The sequence below is a fragment of the Epargyreus clarus genome, unplaced genomic scaffold (genome assembly GCF_041222505.1).
Source record: "Epargyreus clarus isolate Ecla_fem2 unplaced genomic scaffold, WU_Ecla_fem_2.2 ptg000032l, whole genome shotgun sequence".
NCBI classification, from domain to species: domain Eukaryota; kingdom Metazoa; phylum Arthropoda; class Insecta; order Lepidoptera; family Hesperiidae; genus Epargyreus; species Epargyreus clarus.
In genome coordinates, this window is record NW_027332237.1 from 10,370,128 (window position 1) to 10,389,952 (window position 19,825).

A 19,825-nucleotide genomic window follows, 5' to 3' on the forward strand; every position below is an offset into this window, starting at 1 on the left:
TCGCCTCTTACGACAGGCAGGGGATACCGTAGCCCTATTCTGGTCCCGGAACTACAGGGACAAGTAGTAATGATACCTACGTAAAGTGTAGCTCCACCAATAGTTACGTTGTAGAGTTATAGGCAGCGAGGCGAATGTAGCTCGTGACGCGCCTCAGACGTCATTTTTCAGGTTCGTAGGGCTGCTACTTTAGTTTTTTAACTCTCAATCCGGGCGGTCCGAGGTTCAATACTAGCCACGCAGCTCTCGAAGTTATGTGGGTATTAGGTAGTGATAAATTAATAACTTGCTTTAAGAGTGAACGAGGAAATCTACACGCCTAAGTGTTCTTAAAATACTATTTAAAAACGTGTTAAGCTTATCAATCTGCACTTTTACAGCGTGATAGTCTAAACTCATTTCTGTATAAGACCTGCCCAGCAGTGGGGCAGTTATGGGGTTGACGATGTAACCTAACCCGTTTCAGTAAATAATATTGGTAATAAAATTTCGTTATATTCAAGTACAATTATTTATTGAATGAAATGAAAAAACCTTATATTTTTATCTTTCTTTACATAAAGCGTGTTTAAAAAGAACACGAAAATGCCCAAAATTTACTAAGTGTATTTTGCTGTAGTCTTCTGTAAAGAATACCTATTTAATTATTTATTATAGTAAAATTTAACCTATATACCTAAGACGCGTAGTTTATTTATGTATATTCGCTATCATTACACAACATTATCCCAAAGTATCATAGCTTTTATATACATTATACCAAGTAGTATCCGTAATAATATTCCATTATTCACCCATAATAATATTACGTGTTCCGGAGGCACCCCTGCGGCCGACGGTAGCGGAGCGGCGTCGCCTTAAAAGCGGCGCTAATGCATTACGGGCACCGTTTGATATGTTTGGTAGTACTCGCGCGAGTTACTGTCACTTGACTGGTTGTAAAAAGTAGTAAATAGTGGTTGAAACTCGGTCTCTCAGTAGGCGAGTCTGAGATGCGAATGCCAGCCTGATTTTTTAGTGTTATTGTGCGTATTAGAAATTAATTATCATTTGCTTTAACGATGAAGAGAAACATCGGGAATCCTGCTATCCTGAGAGTTCTTAAATATAGTTCTTAAGGTGTCGGAAATCTATCAAATTGCACTTGGCTAATGCGGTAGACTATGGCCTAAACCTTTTTTGCTGAGAGGAAACCTGTGCCCAGCAGTGTGTCAGTAATGGGTTGACGATGACTGCTTAAAACTGTTTAATTTTGAAAATAATAAAAATGTGTTATAATAATTTGTTTAATATAATCTTTTGACATTGAGGAAATTATACATCCAATACATAGATAACATGCCTTTCAGATTAATTATAAAAAATCTCAGGATGAGTTTTACAATAAAAAAACAAGCTATAATTAGTATCTTGAAACTTGGGACGGATTCGAAGCTGGGGCTTCAGTTTCTGAAGTCGCATCCGTAATGAAGTGATCTTTTCTATTAAGGGTCTTGTTATTTACATTTCAAACCAAAATGTATAACAATTATTTAATTTTCTCACTAATTATATATAATTACTTCTCGTCCGTTAGTCTGTCTAAATATTTTTTCGCGTTCTAGACAAAAGATGATAGACTCATCATCAGATTACACGTTCTTATTAGAATTACGTTTCGGTCTAGAGAATTTTTTAATTATATATTGTTTCTATGCACTGAACGTTGTATTTGTGTTATTTTTTGCTACTGTAAAAAATGTAATCTTTTACTTTAATATTACCTTCGTTTAAGTTTAAAAATTATAGTTTTCTGTTTATGTTTATATTTTAAGGAGTATGAATAGGAAGCTAGTCCATTAATATTTGGGTTTTGCGGCATCCTTTTAAATATATTATGATTTAATTTTGTAGAAAACATATGGAATTTCTTTGTTATAAAAAATTGATCTTCACACATCTTTAGGCGGTATCATGGAGCATATATAGGTAAGGTCCAAGGTTTTAAATCAAACTTATTGGTAATGAGATGCTGTTGGTTTCTTTCGTGTATCCTTCAATAGCTCGTCGACAGGTCAATGTTGTTACAACCGGCGCCAAAAGTACAAGTCGATGCAATTAGCCATACACATACAAAATACAAGCCGTGGATTTTGTCTCGATTAAAATCTTTAATATCTTGCACATAATAAAATCGGATATTTTTACAGTAAACTTTTATTATTCATCTCATTCACGGCTTCGGTGCGCCAGCGACCTCTTATAACGCTATCGGCTTCCTTTATGACCACGGAATAGGGATGGCAACCTTTTCGAAAAAGATCGATTCTTGAATCGTTGCGAATGTAATTGTGATAAATCGATCTCCTGTCTTTTCAGGGGCGGAGCCTGCGAGATAGCGAAAAAAGGTAGTCGGGACCAAATAGCCACTAAAACACGCATCCGTCAACAAAAATGTCTATAAATATAATATATAAATATATATGGTTAATAATCAACTACGGAAAAATCGAATTTTGATTTTTTGAGTTGAAAGTTCGATTCACTGAATCGATCCATTACGGTGATCGATTAAAATAATCGATTTTTTTTGATCCAAAAGATCGATTAGCCGATTAATCGATCTCAGATCGCCATCCCTGCTACAAAATTGGATGAGTCACGCCGGGGCAGGGGCGTATGACCCGATTGGTACTTTCGTATTAGTCCTATAAAAGCTCAGGTCATTCGATTTGAACTCGAGTTATTCCATAGATTTTATTGATAGATGTCCAAACTTATAAGCATATAAATGCCAAACGATTTTACGATTATATTTCACTAATGTTTAATGATCAACGGGAATTTAATTTATATAATATAAAAATGGGTAAGTTATATACATAATGCGTTTATTTCTTCAGACCTAGGCAAAATTTAAGTGTTTTAATTTAATATTTGATTAATCATTAGGTTTAACGGTACTCTGATGACTCAGAGTTCTCGAACTCGAGATGAACTTAATCTCATTTGACCTAAACAATAAGATGAACTTTACTTTGATGCCGAGTTAACCCATCGCATTCGAAGTGATCTGGTTCTTACATAGGTAGTAATGAGCTAAAACGTTTACGATAATAATGTATGTTTAGTTACGAAGACAGTACATAAATTTTATAGGATTTAAGTATTTTGTCATGGTTGTATTTAAATAACCATTTACAATTAAAAATCCTTTTCCGGGTGTGTCAAGTCGGGATTGAATTATTTATTTCTTTGAGCAAAAATATGGACATGGAACAAAACTTCCTTCATTATCATATTAGTACGATACACAAACATGTGGCAAGATTAAAAAATATGTATATCGTTTCTTTTTCTTATCTTTTGAACACGAATGTATGGGTACTGAACCTACGGTCGCGTGTTATATTCGAATTTTTAAATCTTTTTGATACTGTTTTGGCGTAACTGTATAATGATTTACATTTTCTATATATGAATCAATAGTTTTAAGATCGACAGCTGATGAAGGTCAGCTGACAAAAGCACTGCCAATTATATACTTTTTATAATATAGAAGTAGCAAACGAGCATGCAATCCACCTGATGATAAGTGGCTATTACCGGCTATTGACATCTGCCCAGATAACATTGGATACCTACCCGAAGTTGATATATGTGTTGATCTAAGGACTAAGTTGTAACGTCTCGGACAGGTATATCTTCCGTACCACACTCTTCAAAGCAGAACATAACGAGTAGTGTCGTTTAACATTGCTGTGATTGATTAGGCAAAAATAGGTATGGCGGTGGTGCTTCCGAAGTCAAACCTAAAAAAGGTTCTATCTAACGTCTTCGCAACTTTTAGCTGTTTGGTTTTGTAGAATTTCATATACGTATATCTGCATTAAAATATATTTTTATCGAACTGTGCTGTCACCAGGAGGATCAGAATGTGAAACGAAATTTTGTAATTGAAATAATTATAGCAGTGTTGTTAACTTTTCATAAAACCGCAACACTTTTTATTATTTCGCGGACATATTTGCAAATTGTTAATTAAACTGAGATTCCGCTCCAAAAAGCATTGTTGCATCGATACAATCTGGACAAAAAGGAATTTTAATTCGGTTTCGAATGGTCGAAACGCGTAATTTTTTATTTTATTAGTCGCAATTAAAAGGGGACTTATTAAAACGTACGCCCGCCGCCACGCCATGTTAATTGTCGAATATCTTTGACGCTATCTTTTGTTTCTTGTCTTTTTTTATTCGGGACTGTAAATCTAGTTGTTTACGAGGTCCCCGGGCGGAACATTGTCGAGATAAAATCTCTGTACGTGCCAAATTTGTTATTTTCGCTCGCGTTTTGAATTCTTTCCCGTCGGTATAACGGCTCTGTTGTTTAATACGGTTTTTTTATAGTACAGGTGGTATAGTCGTATCTGTATCGATCGAGAATCTGAGGCTGAACTGTCTTCAACTTTCTTCGATATAATATTTTTATTGGCACCGACTTTAAATTAGTCCAATACACAAAATTTCTGTATTTTTATGTCCGAAGGGGCTCGATATTGTTTCATGTTAATATTTTTTTGAATTTCTCAAATAAAACTTTATTATTATAATTATATGAACATTAAATTTAATCACTGGCGGTCTTATTATAATCCCAAATAAAACTCCAAGTATTTACAATTAGTGAGAAACATCTACTTCCTTGTAATATAATTTTAATTGGTACATAAATATAAAAATTACATTCTACCTACGACCAAAAAATTCACTAGATATAAATGTAAATTTACATAATACTTGTGAGCATAAGATGCACTAAATAAATTCCTTATAATCTTATAATAAATTATAATAATAACAGTTGAACACTGGCTATTTGATTATTTGGCCAAATAATTGGTGATCGTGTTTATATTAATAGTAAAATCGCTTATTGCTAACTGTTAAGTACTTTGTTATTTATTACTATAACTATCCGCATAAAAATCATCACTTTAATCTAAAAAGTTCATTTCATATATGCATTTTACTAGCGCTTATTGTTTCTTTTAAACATAAATAAAGTGTTTTTATTTTGAATAGGCCTACGGTGGTACTTACTAATCTTTACTTACAATATTTTTATTATATGACTATAAGGATCAGAACACAATCTCAACTAAGAAGTTTCGACATGAAACACGACTTGTTTGTCTTTTACTAGTACTGGAAGTTTACACCAATAAATCACTGTTAGTGATTCATCGTAGGCAAGTACACTCGCCAAATCAAATGCGCCCGCTCCCTTACTTCCCGTCGTCACGTAGTCATGTGGTTGCTCTATACAATATTTGTTGATGTCAGTTTTAAGTTTAACCCTCGTTTTCACATCAAACACCTATCAATGCTTCTATGCAGCCGAATTTTGTTGTTATATCTCTTTTTACTCGGGTAAAAAGGTTATGATTTTCGAGCGTATAAATTGAATATAAATACTTTTTTTTAATAATATAGGAGTAGCAGACGAGCATGCAGTCCATCTGATGGTAAGTGGCTACTGACGCCCATGGACATCTGAAATCAACCCCAGATAGCATTAGATATTCCTCCCTCCGGTCGGCCACAGGACTAAGCTGGAAAGCCTCGGAAAATTATGTCACCCTTACCACACCTTTCAAACTGGAACATGGAAAGCCCTTAACACGGCTGATATCAAGCAAAAATATGTGTGGCGGTGGTGCCTTAGAGTCGAAATATAAAGAATTCTACCACAAAAAAAAACACCATTACAACTTCACCATTTTTTAGTTATAACTACATACCTTCGTCTCTTTACAAAAAGGCGTATAATCAATTTACTTTATATTATGTAAAGTGTATTACATTTTATTCTCGTAAAATTAATTAGTTAATTGTAATTATTTAAGTTCCAAGGATAAAAGTATTACCGTTTCAAAATATTTAATGATACTAATTACCTATATATATGTAATTAGTTTGTATTTATGGATATTTGTACTTATTTAAATCAATTTACCTAATATATGGTCAATAAATGTATATTAAGTAACAAGGATATACTTTCAATTGTTTCATTTACAATTTGACCTTACGATCGATGTAATAAAAAATAATAAATATAGTTTAAAAAACTAAAAAACACGCTTTTATGTTAAAATCAACTAAAAAGGAAAAAATTATCTTCAATCTAGGGGTGCTCCATTTATCAGGTTCGAAAAGCGCCCCACACTTTTTCCACAATTATACTATTTACTGTTCCTTAATTGATTCCTAGATTGAAGATTATTTTTTGCTTTTAAGTTGATTTTAACATAAAAGCGTGTTTTTTAGTTTTTTAAACTATATTTATTTTATTATTTTTAGTATTTGTTGTTATAGCGACCACCATCATGCATCGTTTGTAAAAAAATCAAGTGTCTATCTATTACATTTTATTCTCTTAAACTTAAAAAATTCTTATTAGAACATAACTTTTATGACATTCGTGAATTTATGACATTTAATATAAATTAGTTAACGTTTAATATAGTAATAATATATAATGTAATGTTAAATCTTTGTTGAATTAACTGTATTTAATTATAATGAAATTGAATTGTAATATTAAAATATTAGATTAAGAAGACAATTATGTATTAACTAAAATTTTGCATACCTCTAAGAGGTGTAATATAGAGGACAATTTTATGATATAACAACTGTATACCTATATTAAGCAAAATAAATGATTTGATTTGATTTGATTACGGTTTAAGAGATAAAGCCCTGTGACTCACGAACAGACAGCGGAGGGTTTCGTTTTATCCTTTGAGTACGGAATCCTAAAAATTATTCTACAAGATGGCATTATAGATATGTTTCAGTACATTTGAGTTATAGGGAAATAATATTATTATTTTCCAAAGCTAAAAATCAATCTAGTAACTTTGCCTGAACGCTCCATAAGGCGCTTTCTCTCGCCTCGAAAATCGTTAATCCTGAGGATATTGATAAGGACAATGGTACAAAATTATTAAAATCGTGTATTGTCATCGGTCCTCAATAAATCTGCAAAGTTTGGACGAAATCTGGCCGTTTAAAGTGGGTCAAAATCGCGCCCAAAGAAGTCGGTTACAAACAAACATACAGGTGAAGCTAATAAAAAGCGTGTAAAAAAAAATAATATTTCCAAACTTCCAAAAAAATATATATTTCTAAAATCTTCCATCAACGAAAATTGGGCAGCGTTAATGGACTCGGATCATCTTCTAAATTGAGAAGAGTTCATACGGATATCCATCATGATAATCAAATGTAGGTTGGTAGACTTCACACACTTTTGTGAACTTTTTTAGAAAAGCCTCAGGCACATAGCTTTCATCAGGATCTTTTTCATTTTTAAGTGATTATTACTTTGTGAGGTTAAATATCAGATGTGACCTCACCTGAGGTCGCCTAGGCTATTACTGCTTTCTATAAACAATTGTGGGTGCTATTTCTGCGCTGCTGTGCTCTGGTTTTGAAGGGCGTTGTAAGGGGAAGACACTTACATGAGGCGCTCTTACTTAGTCCTCAGGGATAGCGACCAATCTGTGGTCAACCTCGGGTAGGATTCAAATCTTTATCTGGGGTTGATTACAAATGTCCATGGGCGGCAAAAGCCACTTTCAGATAGCCTATGTGCTCCTTCTATCTCAAAAATAATTGCTTATTGATGACAAAAAACATTTATTTACTGGTGACTCTCCCCCAGGACAAAGACCTGACTTCCGACCCCAAGGAGATGGAACTGGCCCGCCAGCTGACTGATTGCCTGTCTCTCGCCCTGGACTCCGTGCTCTGCTCAACCAGGATATATGAGGACAAGCAGGCCAGAGGACCTGATGAGCAAGACGTTCTAGGCACCTTGAGGAATCGTGCTCATAGTCTTATCAGGTAAGTTGTATGCTATAGCTGCTTAAGGGGTGGGGGGTAGCCCCGGGCCCCCGATCCTTGGGGGGGGGGGGGCAGACAATTGTTAAAAAATAGTCGTCAGAACCAAACAATCTATGAAATGTGTATCGAAACTTTTACACTGGGGGCCCCCATTCAATCTCATTTAAGTCTCATTATGGAGAAGAAGCGGCGCAAGAAACTCCATACGTGGGCAAATTTGCATTTTTTAAAAAGTGAATAATATGCAATTTTGGTAAATAATATACAGTTTAGGTACTGATTTTCATTAATATAAGGTTTTTTACAAAGATTTTATTTTTGAAGTTATATCTTTTATAGTTTTTGGGAAAGATTATATTGGGAAAGATAAAAATTAACACCGTGAAATTGGCTACGAAAGATTGAAAGTTTTGCATATAATTTAGTGCTTTAGAGATGCGATACGATATGTCGTGTCGTATCGTCGTGTGGTGAGTATTATTGTACTATGGGATAGTGTCGATTTTATTTGATCAAATTATAGGATGTGATGATAAAATACATTTAATTCATACATTCTCATACTAACCCTTATTTTTCGGCATAATGCGAATTGAGTTAAATAAACACTCATGTTCTAGTTTACTTTTAATAAAGGCTAAAAAATAGTTATAAAGTTGCCATGTATAATCTAATTTGTCTATATCAATACTCCGTCATACACTTGTCTCTGTTTATTTTCAAAACGCCGTCAAAAAATATGACAATATTATCATTGGTTTTCTATTATCTAACAGGAAGTTTTTGATATACAAAAAACGTCTCATTGTCGTATGTATTTAAGGGTGAAAATCGCGTGAACTAAAGTTCCATACATGTTATGATCTAATTTGTCTAATGCACTCCGCCTTAATTCGAAGGGAGGTAGGGGTGGATCGCGCAAGGTACTTTAAGGGTAGGTAGTAATGCGCTGGTGGCGTTAGTGGATTTGAAAAGATACTTAAAAAGACGCTTTCTACACTCACAGCCCCACACTAGGATTCCTTAGGGTGCCATGAAAACACAAATATGGATACACAAACAGACAAAAAGCAGAACTGATATCGAAATTCATAATGCAGATATATGTCTCGCCGGGAATCGAACCCGAAACCCGGTTTCTCGGTGATCTTTTACTTGACAGGTAGGTAGGTACCTGATTTCTATTATGTAAAAAATATTTTGAATTTTGATTTTGAAATCGAAAACCTTTGATTTTTGTTTAATTACCTAATTACTACGGTTTATTACTTAATATTTATTATTATTTATTATGATTAGATTTTTACTTCTTGAAATATAACATTATTTTTGAATGGTAAAATCAGGAATCTTCGACAAAATGCCGCATTCAATCTCAAAAAGTGAAATAAAAATTCCAAGCCCTATTGTTTTGTATTACGAACTCATGTCAGGTTTCATTAGACAGGTCCCCGAAATAGACGCCCGAGAGCTTGAATTGAAACGACAACAATGATCTCGTCGATATAAATAAACGGGACCTTAGCGCCCTTTCTATGTAGTGCCATGGCGACATATTCGCACGGAGTGTTCGTGGCCAATATTGGGAGATGTTTTTGTCGCTCGAGAATGAGCGAATATTTGACTGAAGTGAAATAGCTGTGTTGAATCGTTTTATTACGAAGGTGTATAGAACTTCGTATTGTTTTTGTAATATAGGAGTAGCAGACTAGCGTGCCGTCTACCCGATGGTAAGTGGCTACTTTCACCCATGGAAATCTGTAATCGACTTCAAATAAGATTCGATTCCTAGCTGAAGTCGGCCACAGATACGTCGCTACCCTTGAGGAGTAAGCGGAAATGCCTAGAAAAAGTACGTCTCCCTTACCACACCCTTCAAATGATGTCATAGTTCACCGGAAGCACTGACAGAAATCTTTTGGGGATGAATGTGTGCACTTAATAAAACAGTAATTTCTTCTTACCTTGTGTTGTGTAACTAATTTTCAAACTAATTAAATCAAAAGTTAAGTTTGCAACGAAATAGATGAGCGTCTATGAACATGAGTGATTTACTAAAATGAATGATGTATTCGGCCAACATTCGCCAAACTTTTAGTGAGGGCCTAACAAAAAGTTTTATTAGAAATAGCGCGCCAACAATGAGAGCCGGTCCACACGGCGCGTTGCGTCAGCGTTGCGTCGACGCGCGCACCGTGTGTACACTATGATTATTAGTATGTAAAATGACGCAGCCACAGCGCTACGTCGACGCAACGCTGACGCAACGCGCCGTGTGGACCGGCTCTGACGTGGACCCCGAACGCCGTGACGTCGCGTTCAATGCGTCACGTCACCCGTCTTATTGTCACGTTCGCGTTGTTCTAGCGACAGGTTGTAGGGGTTTTTATTGAGAGCACATGTTCTATACACCAATTTCTATTTGGTGGCAATGGTTCTTGCGGTGTTATATCTCCGAAATCCTAACCTGACCTACATGAAGATGTGGTAAGAGATGATTTATATCAAAAACATAAAATATACAAAAACGCCAGACTCGGTACGCAGTTCTTGTACAGACAATTTAACCATTTAATTTGACTAATTTGTCACAATTTTTTGCCTAATTAATAACCTATTTAACAACATTTTATTATATATAATATTTGACATCTTTATTTCATTAATATAGAATCGACTATACAGTTTTTAAACTGTTTGGCCAACATTCGTCATACCCGCACATGTAGTGATGGCATATCAAAAAGTTTAATTAGAAATAGCGCGCAAACAATTACGTGGGCCCCGAACGCCGTGACGTCGCGTTCAATGCGTCACGTCACCCGTGTCATTGTCACGTTGGCGTTGTTCTAGCGACAGGTTGTAGGGGTTTTTATTGGGAACAGATGGTCCACACGCCTATTCTTGCCTTGTCGCAAAACGCTGTTTATTGTGTTCTGTTTTATGTCTTCGTAGGCCTAACCTAATATAACTTAAATGTTGTAAGAGATATGTGAGACTTTCTAACCGCATCTTCAGAGTAGAAATACATATATAATAGTAGAAGATTTTGCTGGTCCTTTAGTGTTTCCGCAAAATGGCAACGACTACTATGTATATTCATTCATGAAATATAAGGTACCTAAGTTGACCTTGTTCTTAAGTCCGTCCGCAAAATAAAATGTTCTAACTTAGTCCTCAGGAGTAGCACCGTATTTGTGGCCGACTTCATATCAGGGGCGATGACTTGTAGACAAATCTCAATGAGCGACACCGGCGACAGTGCCACTTAGCATACGGTGTACTGCATGCTCGTTTGCAACTTCCGTATGAGTATTATACAAAAAAAATTGCGTTATGTCAAAATCGGTTCAGACGTTTTTGAATACAAAATGTTCTCTATTTTTCGAAGAAGCATAGCTTCTTAGCAAATTGCACACCAATACATTTTATTTATTTAAAAACCTTCGACTTTATTTCTATAGTCACCAGAGCCCAGCTGACTTTCCAAAAACATTTGGAAAAACCTTCTTTCTTTAGAACAAATGCACTTCCACAATAACACTATTTTCTGGCCGCGGCTCCCGTAAACATGGGGCATGTGCGCTCCAACGACATTCCTCGCCTTTGTGGCCATATGGACCCCGTATTCCGTTGCACCCCTGTAGCCTCTATGCATAGAGTTACTTAATTGTAGAAAGGTACTCTTACAATGAGATTTTGCTTAAGAACAATTATAAACCTATAGTTATAATTTTTATGTACATTTATGTAATAATAATGTAGGTAAATTATGAATAAATTTCAACGTTGAAACTGAAAGGTCAGTAAAAGAAACACAATCTGAAAATAAAATTTATTGACAGACAGAAAGGTTTAACGGATTATTTTATGGTTACATTTCATAGGAATTGTAAGTAGGAAAGTTTTATTACAAGCTTTTTTTAAATGCTACTCGCACTATAACTTTTTTTTGGGTTTTTACTCAGATATGATGAATAAGCCATTAGCTTTTTTTTTGTTAACGTTGTGAAATACCCTGAAGTTATCACTTCAGGGTATTTCACAACGTATTTCAGGGCAATTGCTTTTTTAATAATATTTTAAAAAATAAACATGTACGTGTGTGGGATCACTGTATTTTATATTAAAACTATGGCTTGAAGCACACGAAAAAAATAGTACATTGCAAAAACGTAATACCGTTGTTTCTCTGTGCATTCTTAACTCTATGTTTTCAATATAAAGTAGGGTTGGCGACACCGATACATTCGGTAGATTACAAGTGATAATCGATATAATCGGATACAGTCAGTTTGATTAAAATGTGCACTCACTGATCTCGTGGGGTAGGTAATGATTGGTAGTATTGACCATTGTGAGTGTAATATTAGTTGGCCGTACGTATGTTCAGTGCTTAAGCAGTGCCTATTAAGTATAACCGCCTTAGTTTGTAATGTAGAATGGTAGGTAGATAAGTTGTCATTGCCGCCTATGATTCTGTAAATCTATGTAGTATAACGATTCTACCTGTAACCGGCTATAGTTTTGTTGCGCTGTCATTCCTAAGATGGTCGCCTCGTGTGTAAGACAGTCAGTATTCATACTTTCCACGAAAATGCAGGACTGCTTCACGATAGAAACGTTTGTGGTAATGGTACTTCTTCGGTTGAATCTCGAAACATACAGGCTCTATCACCGGCATAGTCAGATGAGTCGTCATTCCCAATGTGAAGTACTTCTGCGTGGAAATACTTCACATCGGTGGAAGAGCGTTGATGTATTTTTTTGTTTTTTTTTTTATAATATAGGAGTAGCAGACGAGCATGCAGTCCATCTGATGGTAAGTGACTACTGCCGCCAATGGATATCTGCAATCAACCCCAGATAGTAATATATATTCCTACACACACACACAACACAGCAGTGCCTAACACTGCTATTATTAGACAGAAATAGGTGTGGCGGTGGTGCCGCCGGAGTCGAACCACAAAGGGTTCTACCACCTTCAAAATTACTTAAATGAGGCGACATCTTACGTAAAGAGTGATGCATCGGCGTCAGGTAGAGAACCCTTGTACCTAGGTATATAGTAGTGTTTTTTGTCCCTGTAGTTCCGGGACTAGAATAGGGCTACGGTATCCCCTGCCTGTCGTAGGAGGCGACTAAAAGGGGGCTTCCGGGGTTGCGGGCGGCAAGAGTAGGAGCTCGAACCGTCCATCAAGCGACCCCGGGAAGGACGGCGGTATGTGTGGTCGCATACCGTCGTAAACACTACATGGTGTGGGAGGAGCGAAACCTGCTCCCCCAGGGTAGAGCCCGTTGGGCATCGCGCTTGGAGGGCTCAGGTTGTGTTCCGTTGGAGATCCCGGAGTTTTCCACCAAGCGTTGAGGACGGCCACCGGGGGGGTTTTAGTGCGGTAAAAATCCCACATAACCCGGCGTCGCTCCCACGTCGTCGGGTACCTTTTGAAGGATTCCCCCTCGAGAAAAAAAAAGGTATATAGGAGTGGTTAAAGATGTCCATGGGTCAGTGACTACGTGCCTGTTTACTACTTGATCAAATAAATAGTCCATTTTTCTTTTTGTATCTACCAGTTGTTTTTTTTCAAAGCACCACCTAACAAGGTATTAATGCAGGTTATAAAAAGATTCGTAGTTGTCGTTGTCTAAAAACTAAATCGTTGAACATGAAATATTATACCAAAATTTCTTTCATTCTATATCCCAATATCCAATTTCCTTCCATTAGCTGGAAAAGGCGAAGTACTCGTAACGTACTCGTGAGTACCAAAAGGGCCGTGCGACCCACAATGATCCACTCGATACCCATTTGCAAGAATCGAATTAAACACTCGATACGAACGCTCGAGACATCGTTAGGTATCCGATCGGTTCGCCAATCACCGCTCGAGTGGTTAATTTGATAGGTAAAGGGTTCGTAAGGGTCGTGTTGAAATATGTTGCGATTTTATGGAAGGTATAAGGTTCTGTGATGTGAATTCAAAAATAAAAAGCGTATATGTATTTATGTACGTACGTAAGTTAGGTATACTTTTTAAGGTGGTAGAACCCTTTGTGTTTCGACTCCGGCGATACCACCGCCACACCTCATAACAGCAGTGTTGCAGGAGACATACTTTTCTGAAGCGTTCCAGTTTAGTCCTCAGCGGTAGCGGCGCATCTGTGCCCGACTTCAGCAGGAATATTAGTTAGGAATCTTATCTGGGATTGAATACAGATGTGTATGGGCGATAGTAGCCACTTAAAATACTCTTTAGCGTACTTAATCAAAATGCATATAAACGTATGAAGGGAAACTATTACAAAAGAAAATAATGTTAAAAAATGATTGGTATACAATTTTACCATACGAAACGACACGTGACTTTAACGTATCGCATTACGTATCTACGAGTATTTTTTTCTGCAAAACCTCCAATATTTACCAGCCAACATTATGATGTCAATTTTACTAGTTTATTTGCAAAATGCCACTATCATATTTTTTTCTGAAGGTCCCAAAAATATAACGTAGATTCTGTACAGAACATTTACTAACTTCAGCAGCCTATCACGGTCATCTAAAATGTTACGTTTATGAAGAAATGGCGAAAGAACCTTCATAATACCATAGTATAGTCGAATGTGTTATTGTAAACTAAACTAAAATGCTATGTTTTTTTTTTCATATTCATTTATTTGCTTTTAAATGTGGTACAATGTAGGTTGGTAGGAGTATTACAATTTTTCTCACACTTAGCTTCCGGGAAGCATGCTCCGGGAAGTATGTTCCACGAACCTATCTTTCTCTATCTTTTGCACTTGGTCAGAGGTCGTAACACATATTATTTTGAATCGGGCAAGCATATGTGCTTAAAACAGAACACTTAGCGCGTAACAACGAACATACGCTTTAACTTTTCTTATAATATACATATTCGTAGATGTAATCAATGTCAAACGCTATTCTAATCAAATTGTGCCCTTAAAGCGATCCCATAACAATCATAGCTTCCTAACTTGTCATTTGTCGCTCGAGTCACGTTGCCTATTCATTATGGAATCAAAAAGCCAATGAGCCGCATTGTAATTAGACGGCATGTCGCCTATAGAGGACACGCCCACCAATCTATTTAAATCGGGCTTTCCAGACCCTTAATACGTAAATGAAAACGGCCAGTGCCCCGGCGTGAGCGCGACGGTGACGTAGAGTCCTGGTTGTAGCGATTAGCGGGGAACAGCAAGGTTTACGAAGGCGACGATCCGTGTGGTGGACTGATCCCCATACCGGTTTGACGCGCAAAGAGGACCCATGGGCAGCGGACCGCGCAAAAGGAGGACGCGCAATGGGTACCGGGTTCGATCCCCGGCCAGTCAGACATTTGAATGATGAATTTGGATGGCTTTTCTGGGTCTGGGTGGTTGTGACTTCACCTTTGTGTGTGACCATCGTACCCGCGACACTGCGAATCCTAGTGTGGGACTGTGAGTGTAGAAAGCTTTTTTTCTATCCAAAAGATGTCATAAACACAAAGTCGAGTACACATACTCATATTTAAAATATATGTCTAAAGTTAAAGGTGATTTTTACCCTGAACCCTTTCCCTGATAGGCTGATGCAGAGAACGTTTTCTTATAGATTGTTACAAGTTGTTACATATTATGTTAAACCATTTAGTATTTCAACGCAGTTGTCTAAATGAACAATATCGTTGTTGCGAAAATTTTCTAACGTTATTATCGTAATGGTTGTATTTGCGTCAAAATATAATCATATTTGTAACACCTTATGTATATGGTTCATTAGCCTCTTATCGTAAATCTAGGAATAGAAACAATGGCTCTCCGTCATACATATTTATAGTACCGAGATGAATGTGTGTGACAAATGGACAGACGAAACTACAGCCAAAGAGGGTTAAGTTTCTACTCGTCAATTATGAAATCCTAAAACACCAAAAAAGGTTCCTCAAAGTAAAATAATATAAGTAAATATCAATATCATGTTTTAGCACTGTAGATACCACGATTTATATACACGATTGAGCGTAAGCGGAAACAGAAATCGCTGTCGCGTCCGCCTAAAGTAGGACCCGAACTTTCCGGTGCGGCATATTTAACGAGGACATTTTTAATTTATTAAAAGCGCCGCACGACGATTATTTGTTGTGCCAATATTTGTTTTTTATTAGCGTCGACTACGCATCTGTGGGGCTCTCGCTGGCTATGTGGGTTACTTTCATGTGTGTTTTCGTTTATAATATGCTCGCCAGGGATATGTTTACCGATGTATGTAGTGATAGTGCTGTTGACGTTTGTCGTAAATTGAGGAATGTAGATTAAACAAGTTGAAATGAAAAGTTGATACAGTTGTGAATATGGTAGAATCGTCTGTGGTTCGACGTGGTTGTGTCACCATCGCCACACATATATCTGCCTAATAACAACAGTGTCACAGTATAAGGATCTATATATTTGTACCGTGACAGTGTTAAGCGCTGCTGTGTCTTGCTTTAAAGTCCCTCAGAGTTGCAAGTTTTAAGTTGCCCTCTGTGTGTCCCATTATCCAATATTCATAGCATAGGTATATGACCCACGTTCTACATACACACATTGACTATAAGCAAAAAGGTGTCATTATATTATTACTATTAAATGTTACTACAAATATTTTGAAAATTGGTAGAACCAGTATGGTTAAACCAAAATGTACCACCGGCTCGTCTATTTCTAGGGTTAAGCAGTTCTTGCATTTCCATGGAAGGGAGTGGATGGCGGCTAACTTAAATATGAAGCGACCATTTTAGGCTTCAAGAATGTGATGGCATCTATTCGGGATCCGGTAGAACCCATCTTGGATACAAGTGTTCATGTGGAGTTCAGGTGGACTGCATACTCGTTTGTTACTCCAACTAAACAGTACCAATAAAAGAATAGTACATTATCCATCTTAGATGACGCCAAGCCCGAGCGCTGTCCGTAGCAATATTTATTCAATGCGCCACTCTAAGGGTGTGCCACCCTCCGGCGCATTCAATTTGTGTTTTGTCAATGATGCGCGCCCGATTTAATGGCAGGTGACGTTTAGTGCGTCTCACTCCCTTGGTTCAAGTATAGGGTGGGAGTCGCGAATGAGTATGGTGCAACTTGATGGTAAGTTCGCTTGATGGTGAGCTATGGGTGTGTAATGTAATCAAATCTACATATCTTAGTTTGGGCATAGATACTACTCTTGAGGACTAATTTTGCACGACTTGTGTACTAAAAATTAATCTATTGTCCGTAGGTTGAATGTAACGGTAATTGACCACCTCCGTAGTGCTTATCATTTGTAGAGTACAGGATTCGATTTTTGGTTTAGAATATTGATGTCTGTTATGAGATTTGGATTGGTAAACAAAAACCCAATATTGAATCTGAGGTCTCAGAATTTTAACAATTCAAATTCTTTATTTGTTAGAACACAGTTATTACGTACATACAATCTAGTGTGTTCTGCCTGTATGAGGTTTGCAAAAAAATCAACAAAATAAAAGCTTTATGTGTATTACATATATATTTTTCTCTCCTTTTATCAGTAATGGCAAATATAGGAATGTGTTCAAAGGTATTTGTCTACCGTCTACGTCTACCTACGTCTAAGTCTACCGATTCGTTCTTCCCTTAAACCCCATATTCAGAGTTTTACTATAATAAAATTAACACATTTCACTACACATTTAAAATAAATCCATGTTAATATTTACATTAATGTCATCGCATATGGCCCGATTGAGTGCGCATCGAGTGTGAAATCAAATCAAAATATATTCGAATAAAAAATATGGCGTTTGCACTAATTGTCACCGCTCGATTGCGTCTCACCCTTGGCACAATCTAATGTACCATACGTGCCATAAGTTGTGTACGTCCAGGGTGCAGTGGCCGGTGAATCCCGTGATTGAGAGTGATGGAGATTATCCGCCTTTTTTAAAGGCGTTTTCTTTGTTTTAGTTAGCAATATCTATTTTTTGCTGTTCATTAACTTGCTCTATTAGTATGAATGGAGGAAATCATCCAAAAATAATAATAATAATAATAAGGAAATTCATGAAATTGATACATATTTTGAAGGTGGTAGAACCCTTTGTGGTTCGACTCCGGCGGCACCACCGCCACACCTATTTCTACCTAATGACCACAGTGTTAAGCGCTGCTGTGTTCTGGTTTTAAGGGTGTGGTAAGGGAGACATACTTTTCCGAGGCGTTCCAGCTCAGTCCTCAGGAGTAGCAGCTCATCTGTGGCCGACCTCAGGTGGGAATATCTAACCCTATCTGGGATTGATTACAGATGTCAATGGGCGGCAGTAGCCACTTACCATCAGGTGGACTGTATGCTCGTCTGCTACTCCTATATTATAAAAAAAAATACCATGTCTTAGCTACTTTAGATATCTGTGAGTGAAAGGCACCCGTAGCATCGCCTCACGTTTATTTTTACATTTTGCAATATTGTTTATTTTTATTTAAAAATGAGTTCTTCTATTTACGCCACGTTTTGACCATGGTTCCCAAATGTTCTCATTCGATAGAAGTTGTTATTTTTTCATAAACATATAATTAACCCGTGCCTTCCTTAATCAATCCGCGTTGGAGTAGCGTGGATATGTGGATGTGGAGTATAGTGGATGAGAAATATTTTAAGCCTTTTATTGCTATGTTGAATAAACCGAAACCAGCAGTAAGACCTAATAAATATAGTTCAAAAAACTGAAAAACACACTTTTATGATAAACTCAACTAATAGCAAGTAGAAGATAATTTTCAATCTAGGAATCAATTAAGGACAAGTAAATAGTTTAATTGTGAAAAAAGCGTGGGGTGTTCCACTTATCAGTTTTTGAAAAGCACCCCACAATTTTTCCACAATTATACTATTTACACATTGTTTTTATTTATTTTAACATGCTTTTATAAGCTTGGGTTGTACCTACATACAACCCAAGCTAATAAAAGCGTGTTAAAAAATAGAAAATATTTTTTAAGTACACAGTAGTAACATTTAATTTCTTTATTACTTACAATGATTACTAAAATTTTAACCGCCATAATTTAGTTAACTGTCCCACATGACAGTCACATGTGAACCGCGGGTCGCGTGCCGCACCGTATCCTTGTATCCCCCCGGGTGCCGGTTCGATTCCCCGGTGAGGCACGGCGACCCGTGACATCCCTGACATGAATGTCGTGTTTGAAGTTTGAATTTTGAGTGGTTATTTATATTTGGATGAGTGGGGTTTATTACTTGGGTAGCTGTGATAGTCTAAATGAAATGAAATGAAATGAAATATCTTTATTTGTTGCAATGTGGTTACAATTTGATGTTGGTTACAGACATATAAGAATCTCACATTTGCCACATGGTGGCGTACAAATTGAGTCAATTAGAATTAAAATTAAATAATAACTTACATTAAGATGTACATTAGAAAACTAATGATATACATTGAGGTATTACTGTGTGTGGGTATAGAAAATAATAAGGACTTCCCTAATGTTCAATTAAATCATCTTGAATCCTACATCCCTAAGATTTAACAGTTATTATTGCGTTGTAGAGCGTTGTACTTTAGTTGTAGTTGTAGACTTTCTATTTTTCACCTTAAAGGTTTTCTTCATAATGATCTAAAGGGTGTCTGAGATGTACCAATAGAATTGGTAAATATGTATAAAGTAGCTATAAAAATAGTCAAGTGCAACTTTAGTATTTTACAGAGTCCCTTGGTAAGTAATGGAATCATAATAGCGAGTTATTTTCTTCCATTCATAAACTATTAAATCTGTTGCTATAGCTATGGCATAGGTCTACCTATATAGGAACTCTAGTTCCTTAGTAGAATTAAAAAAACCATAGACGATCCTTATTCATACCTACTACTAAAGTTTGTCTAACACAAATGTTTTAGTTGTTT

At 36.5% G+C, this 19,825-nt stretch overlaps 2 protein-coding genes across 2 annotated transcripts in view; one reads left to right on the top strand and one right to left on the bottom strand.

Annotated features, from left to right (window-relative positions):
* LOC140755020 (G protein-activated inward rectifier potassium channel 3) overlaps window positions 1-19,825 on the bottom strand; it is a 502,832-nt gene that overhangs the window by 139,585 nt on the left and 343,422 nt on the right. The gene's annotated exons all lie outside the window — the stretch shown is intronic.
* ssp3 (short spindle 3) overlaps window positions 1-19,825 on the top strand; it is a 74,229-nt gene that overhangs the window by 23,602 nt on the left and 30,802 nt on the right. The window contains exon 15 of the mRNA XM_073090113.1: window positions 7,711-7,892. Coding sequence (XP_072946214.1) covers window positions 7,711-7,892 — 182 coding nt within the window. The remainder of the gene's footprint in view (window positions 1-7,710; window positions 7,893-19,825) is intronic.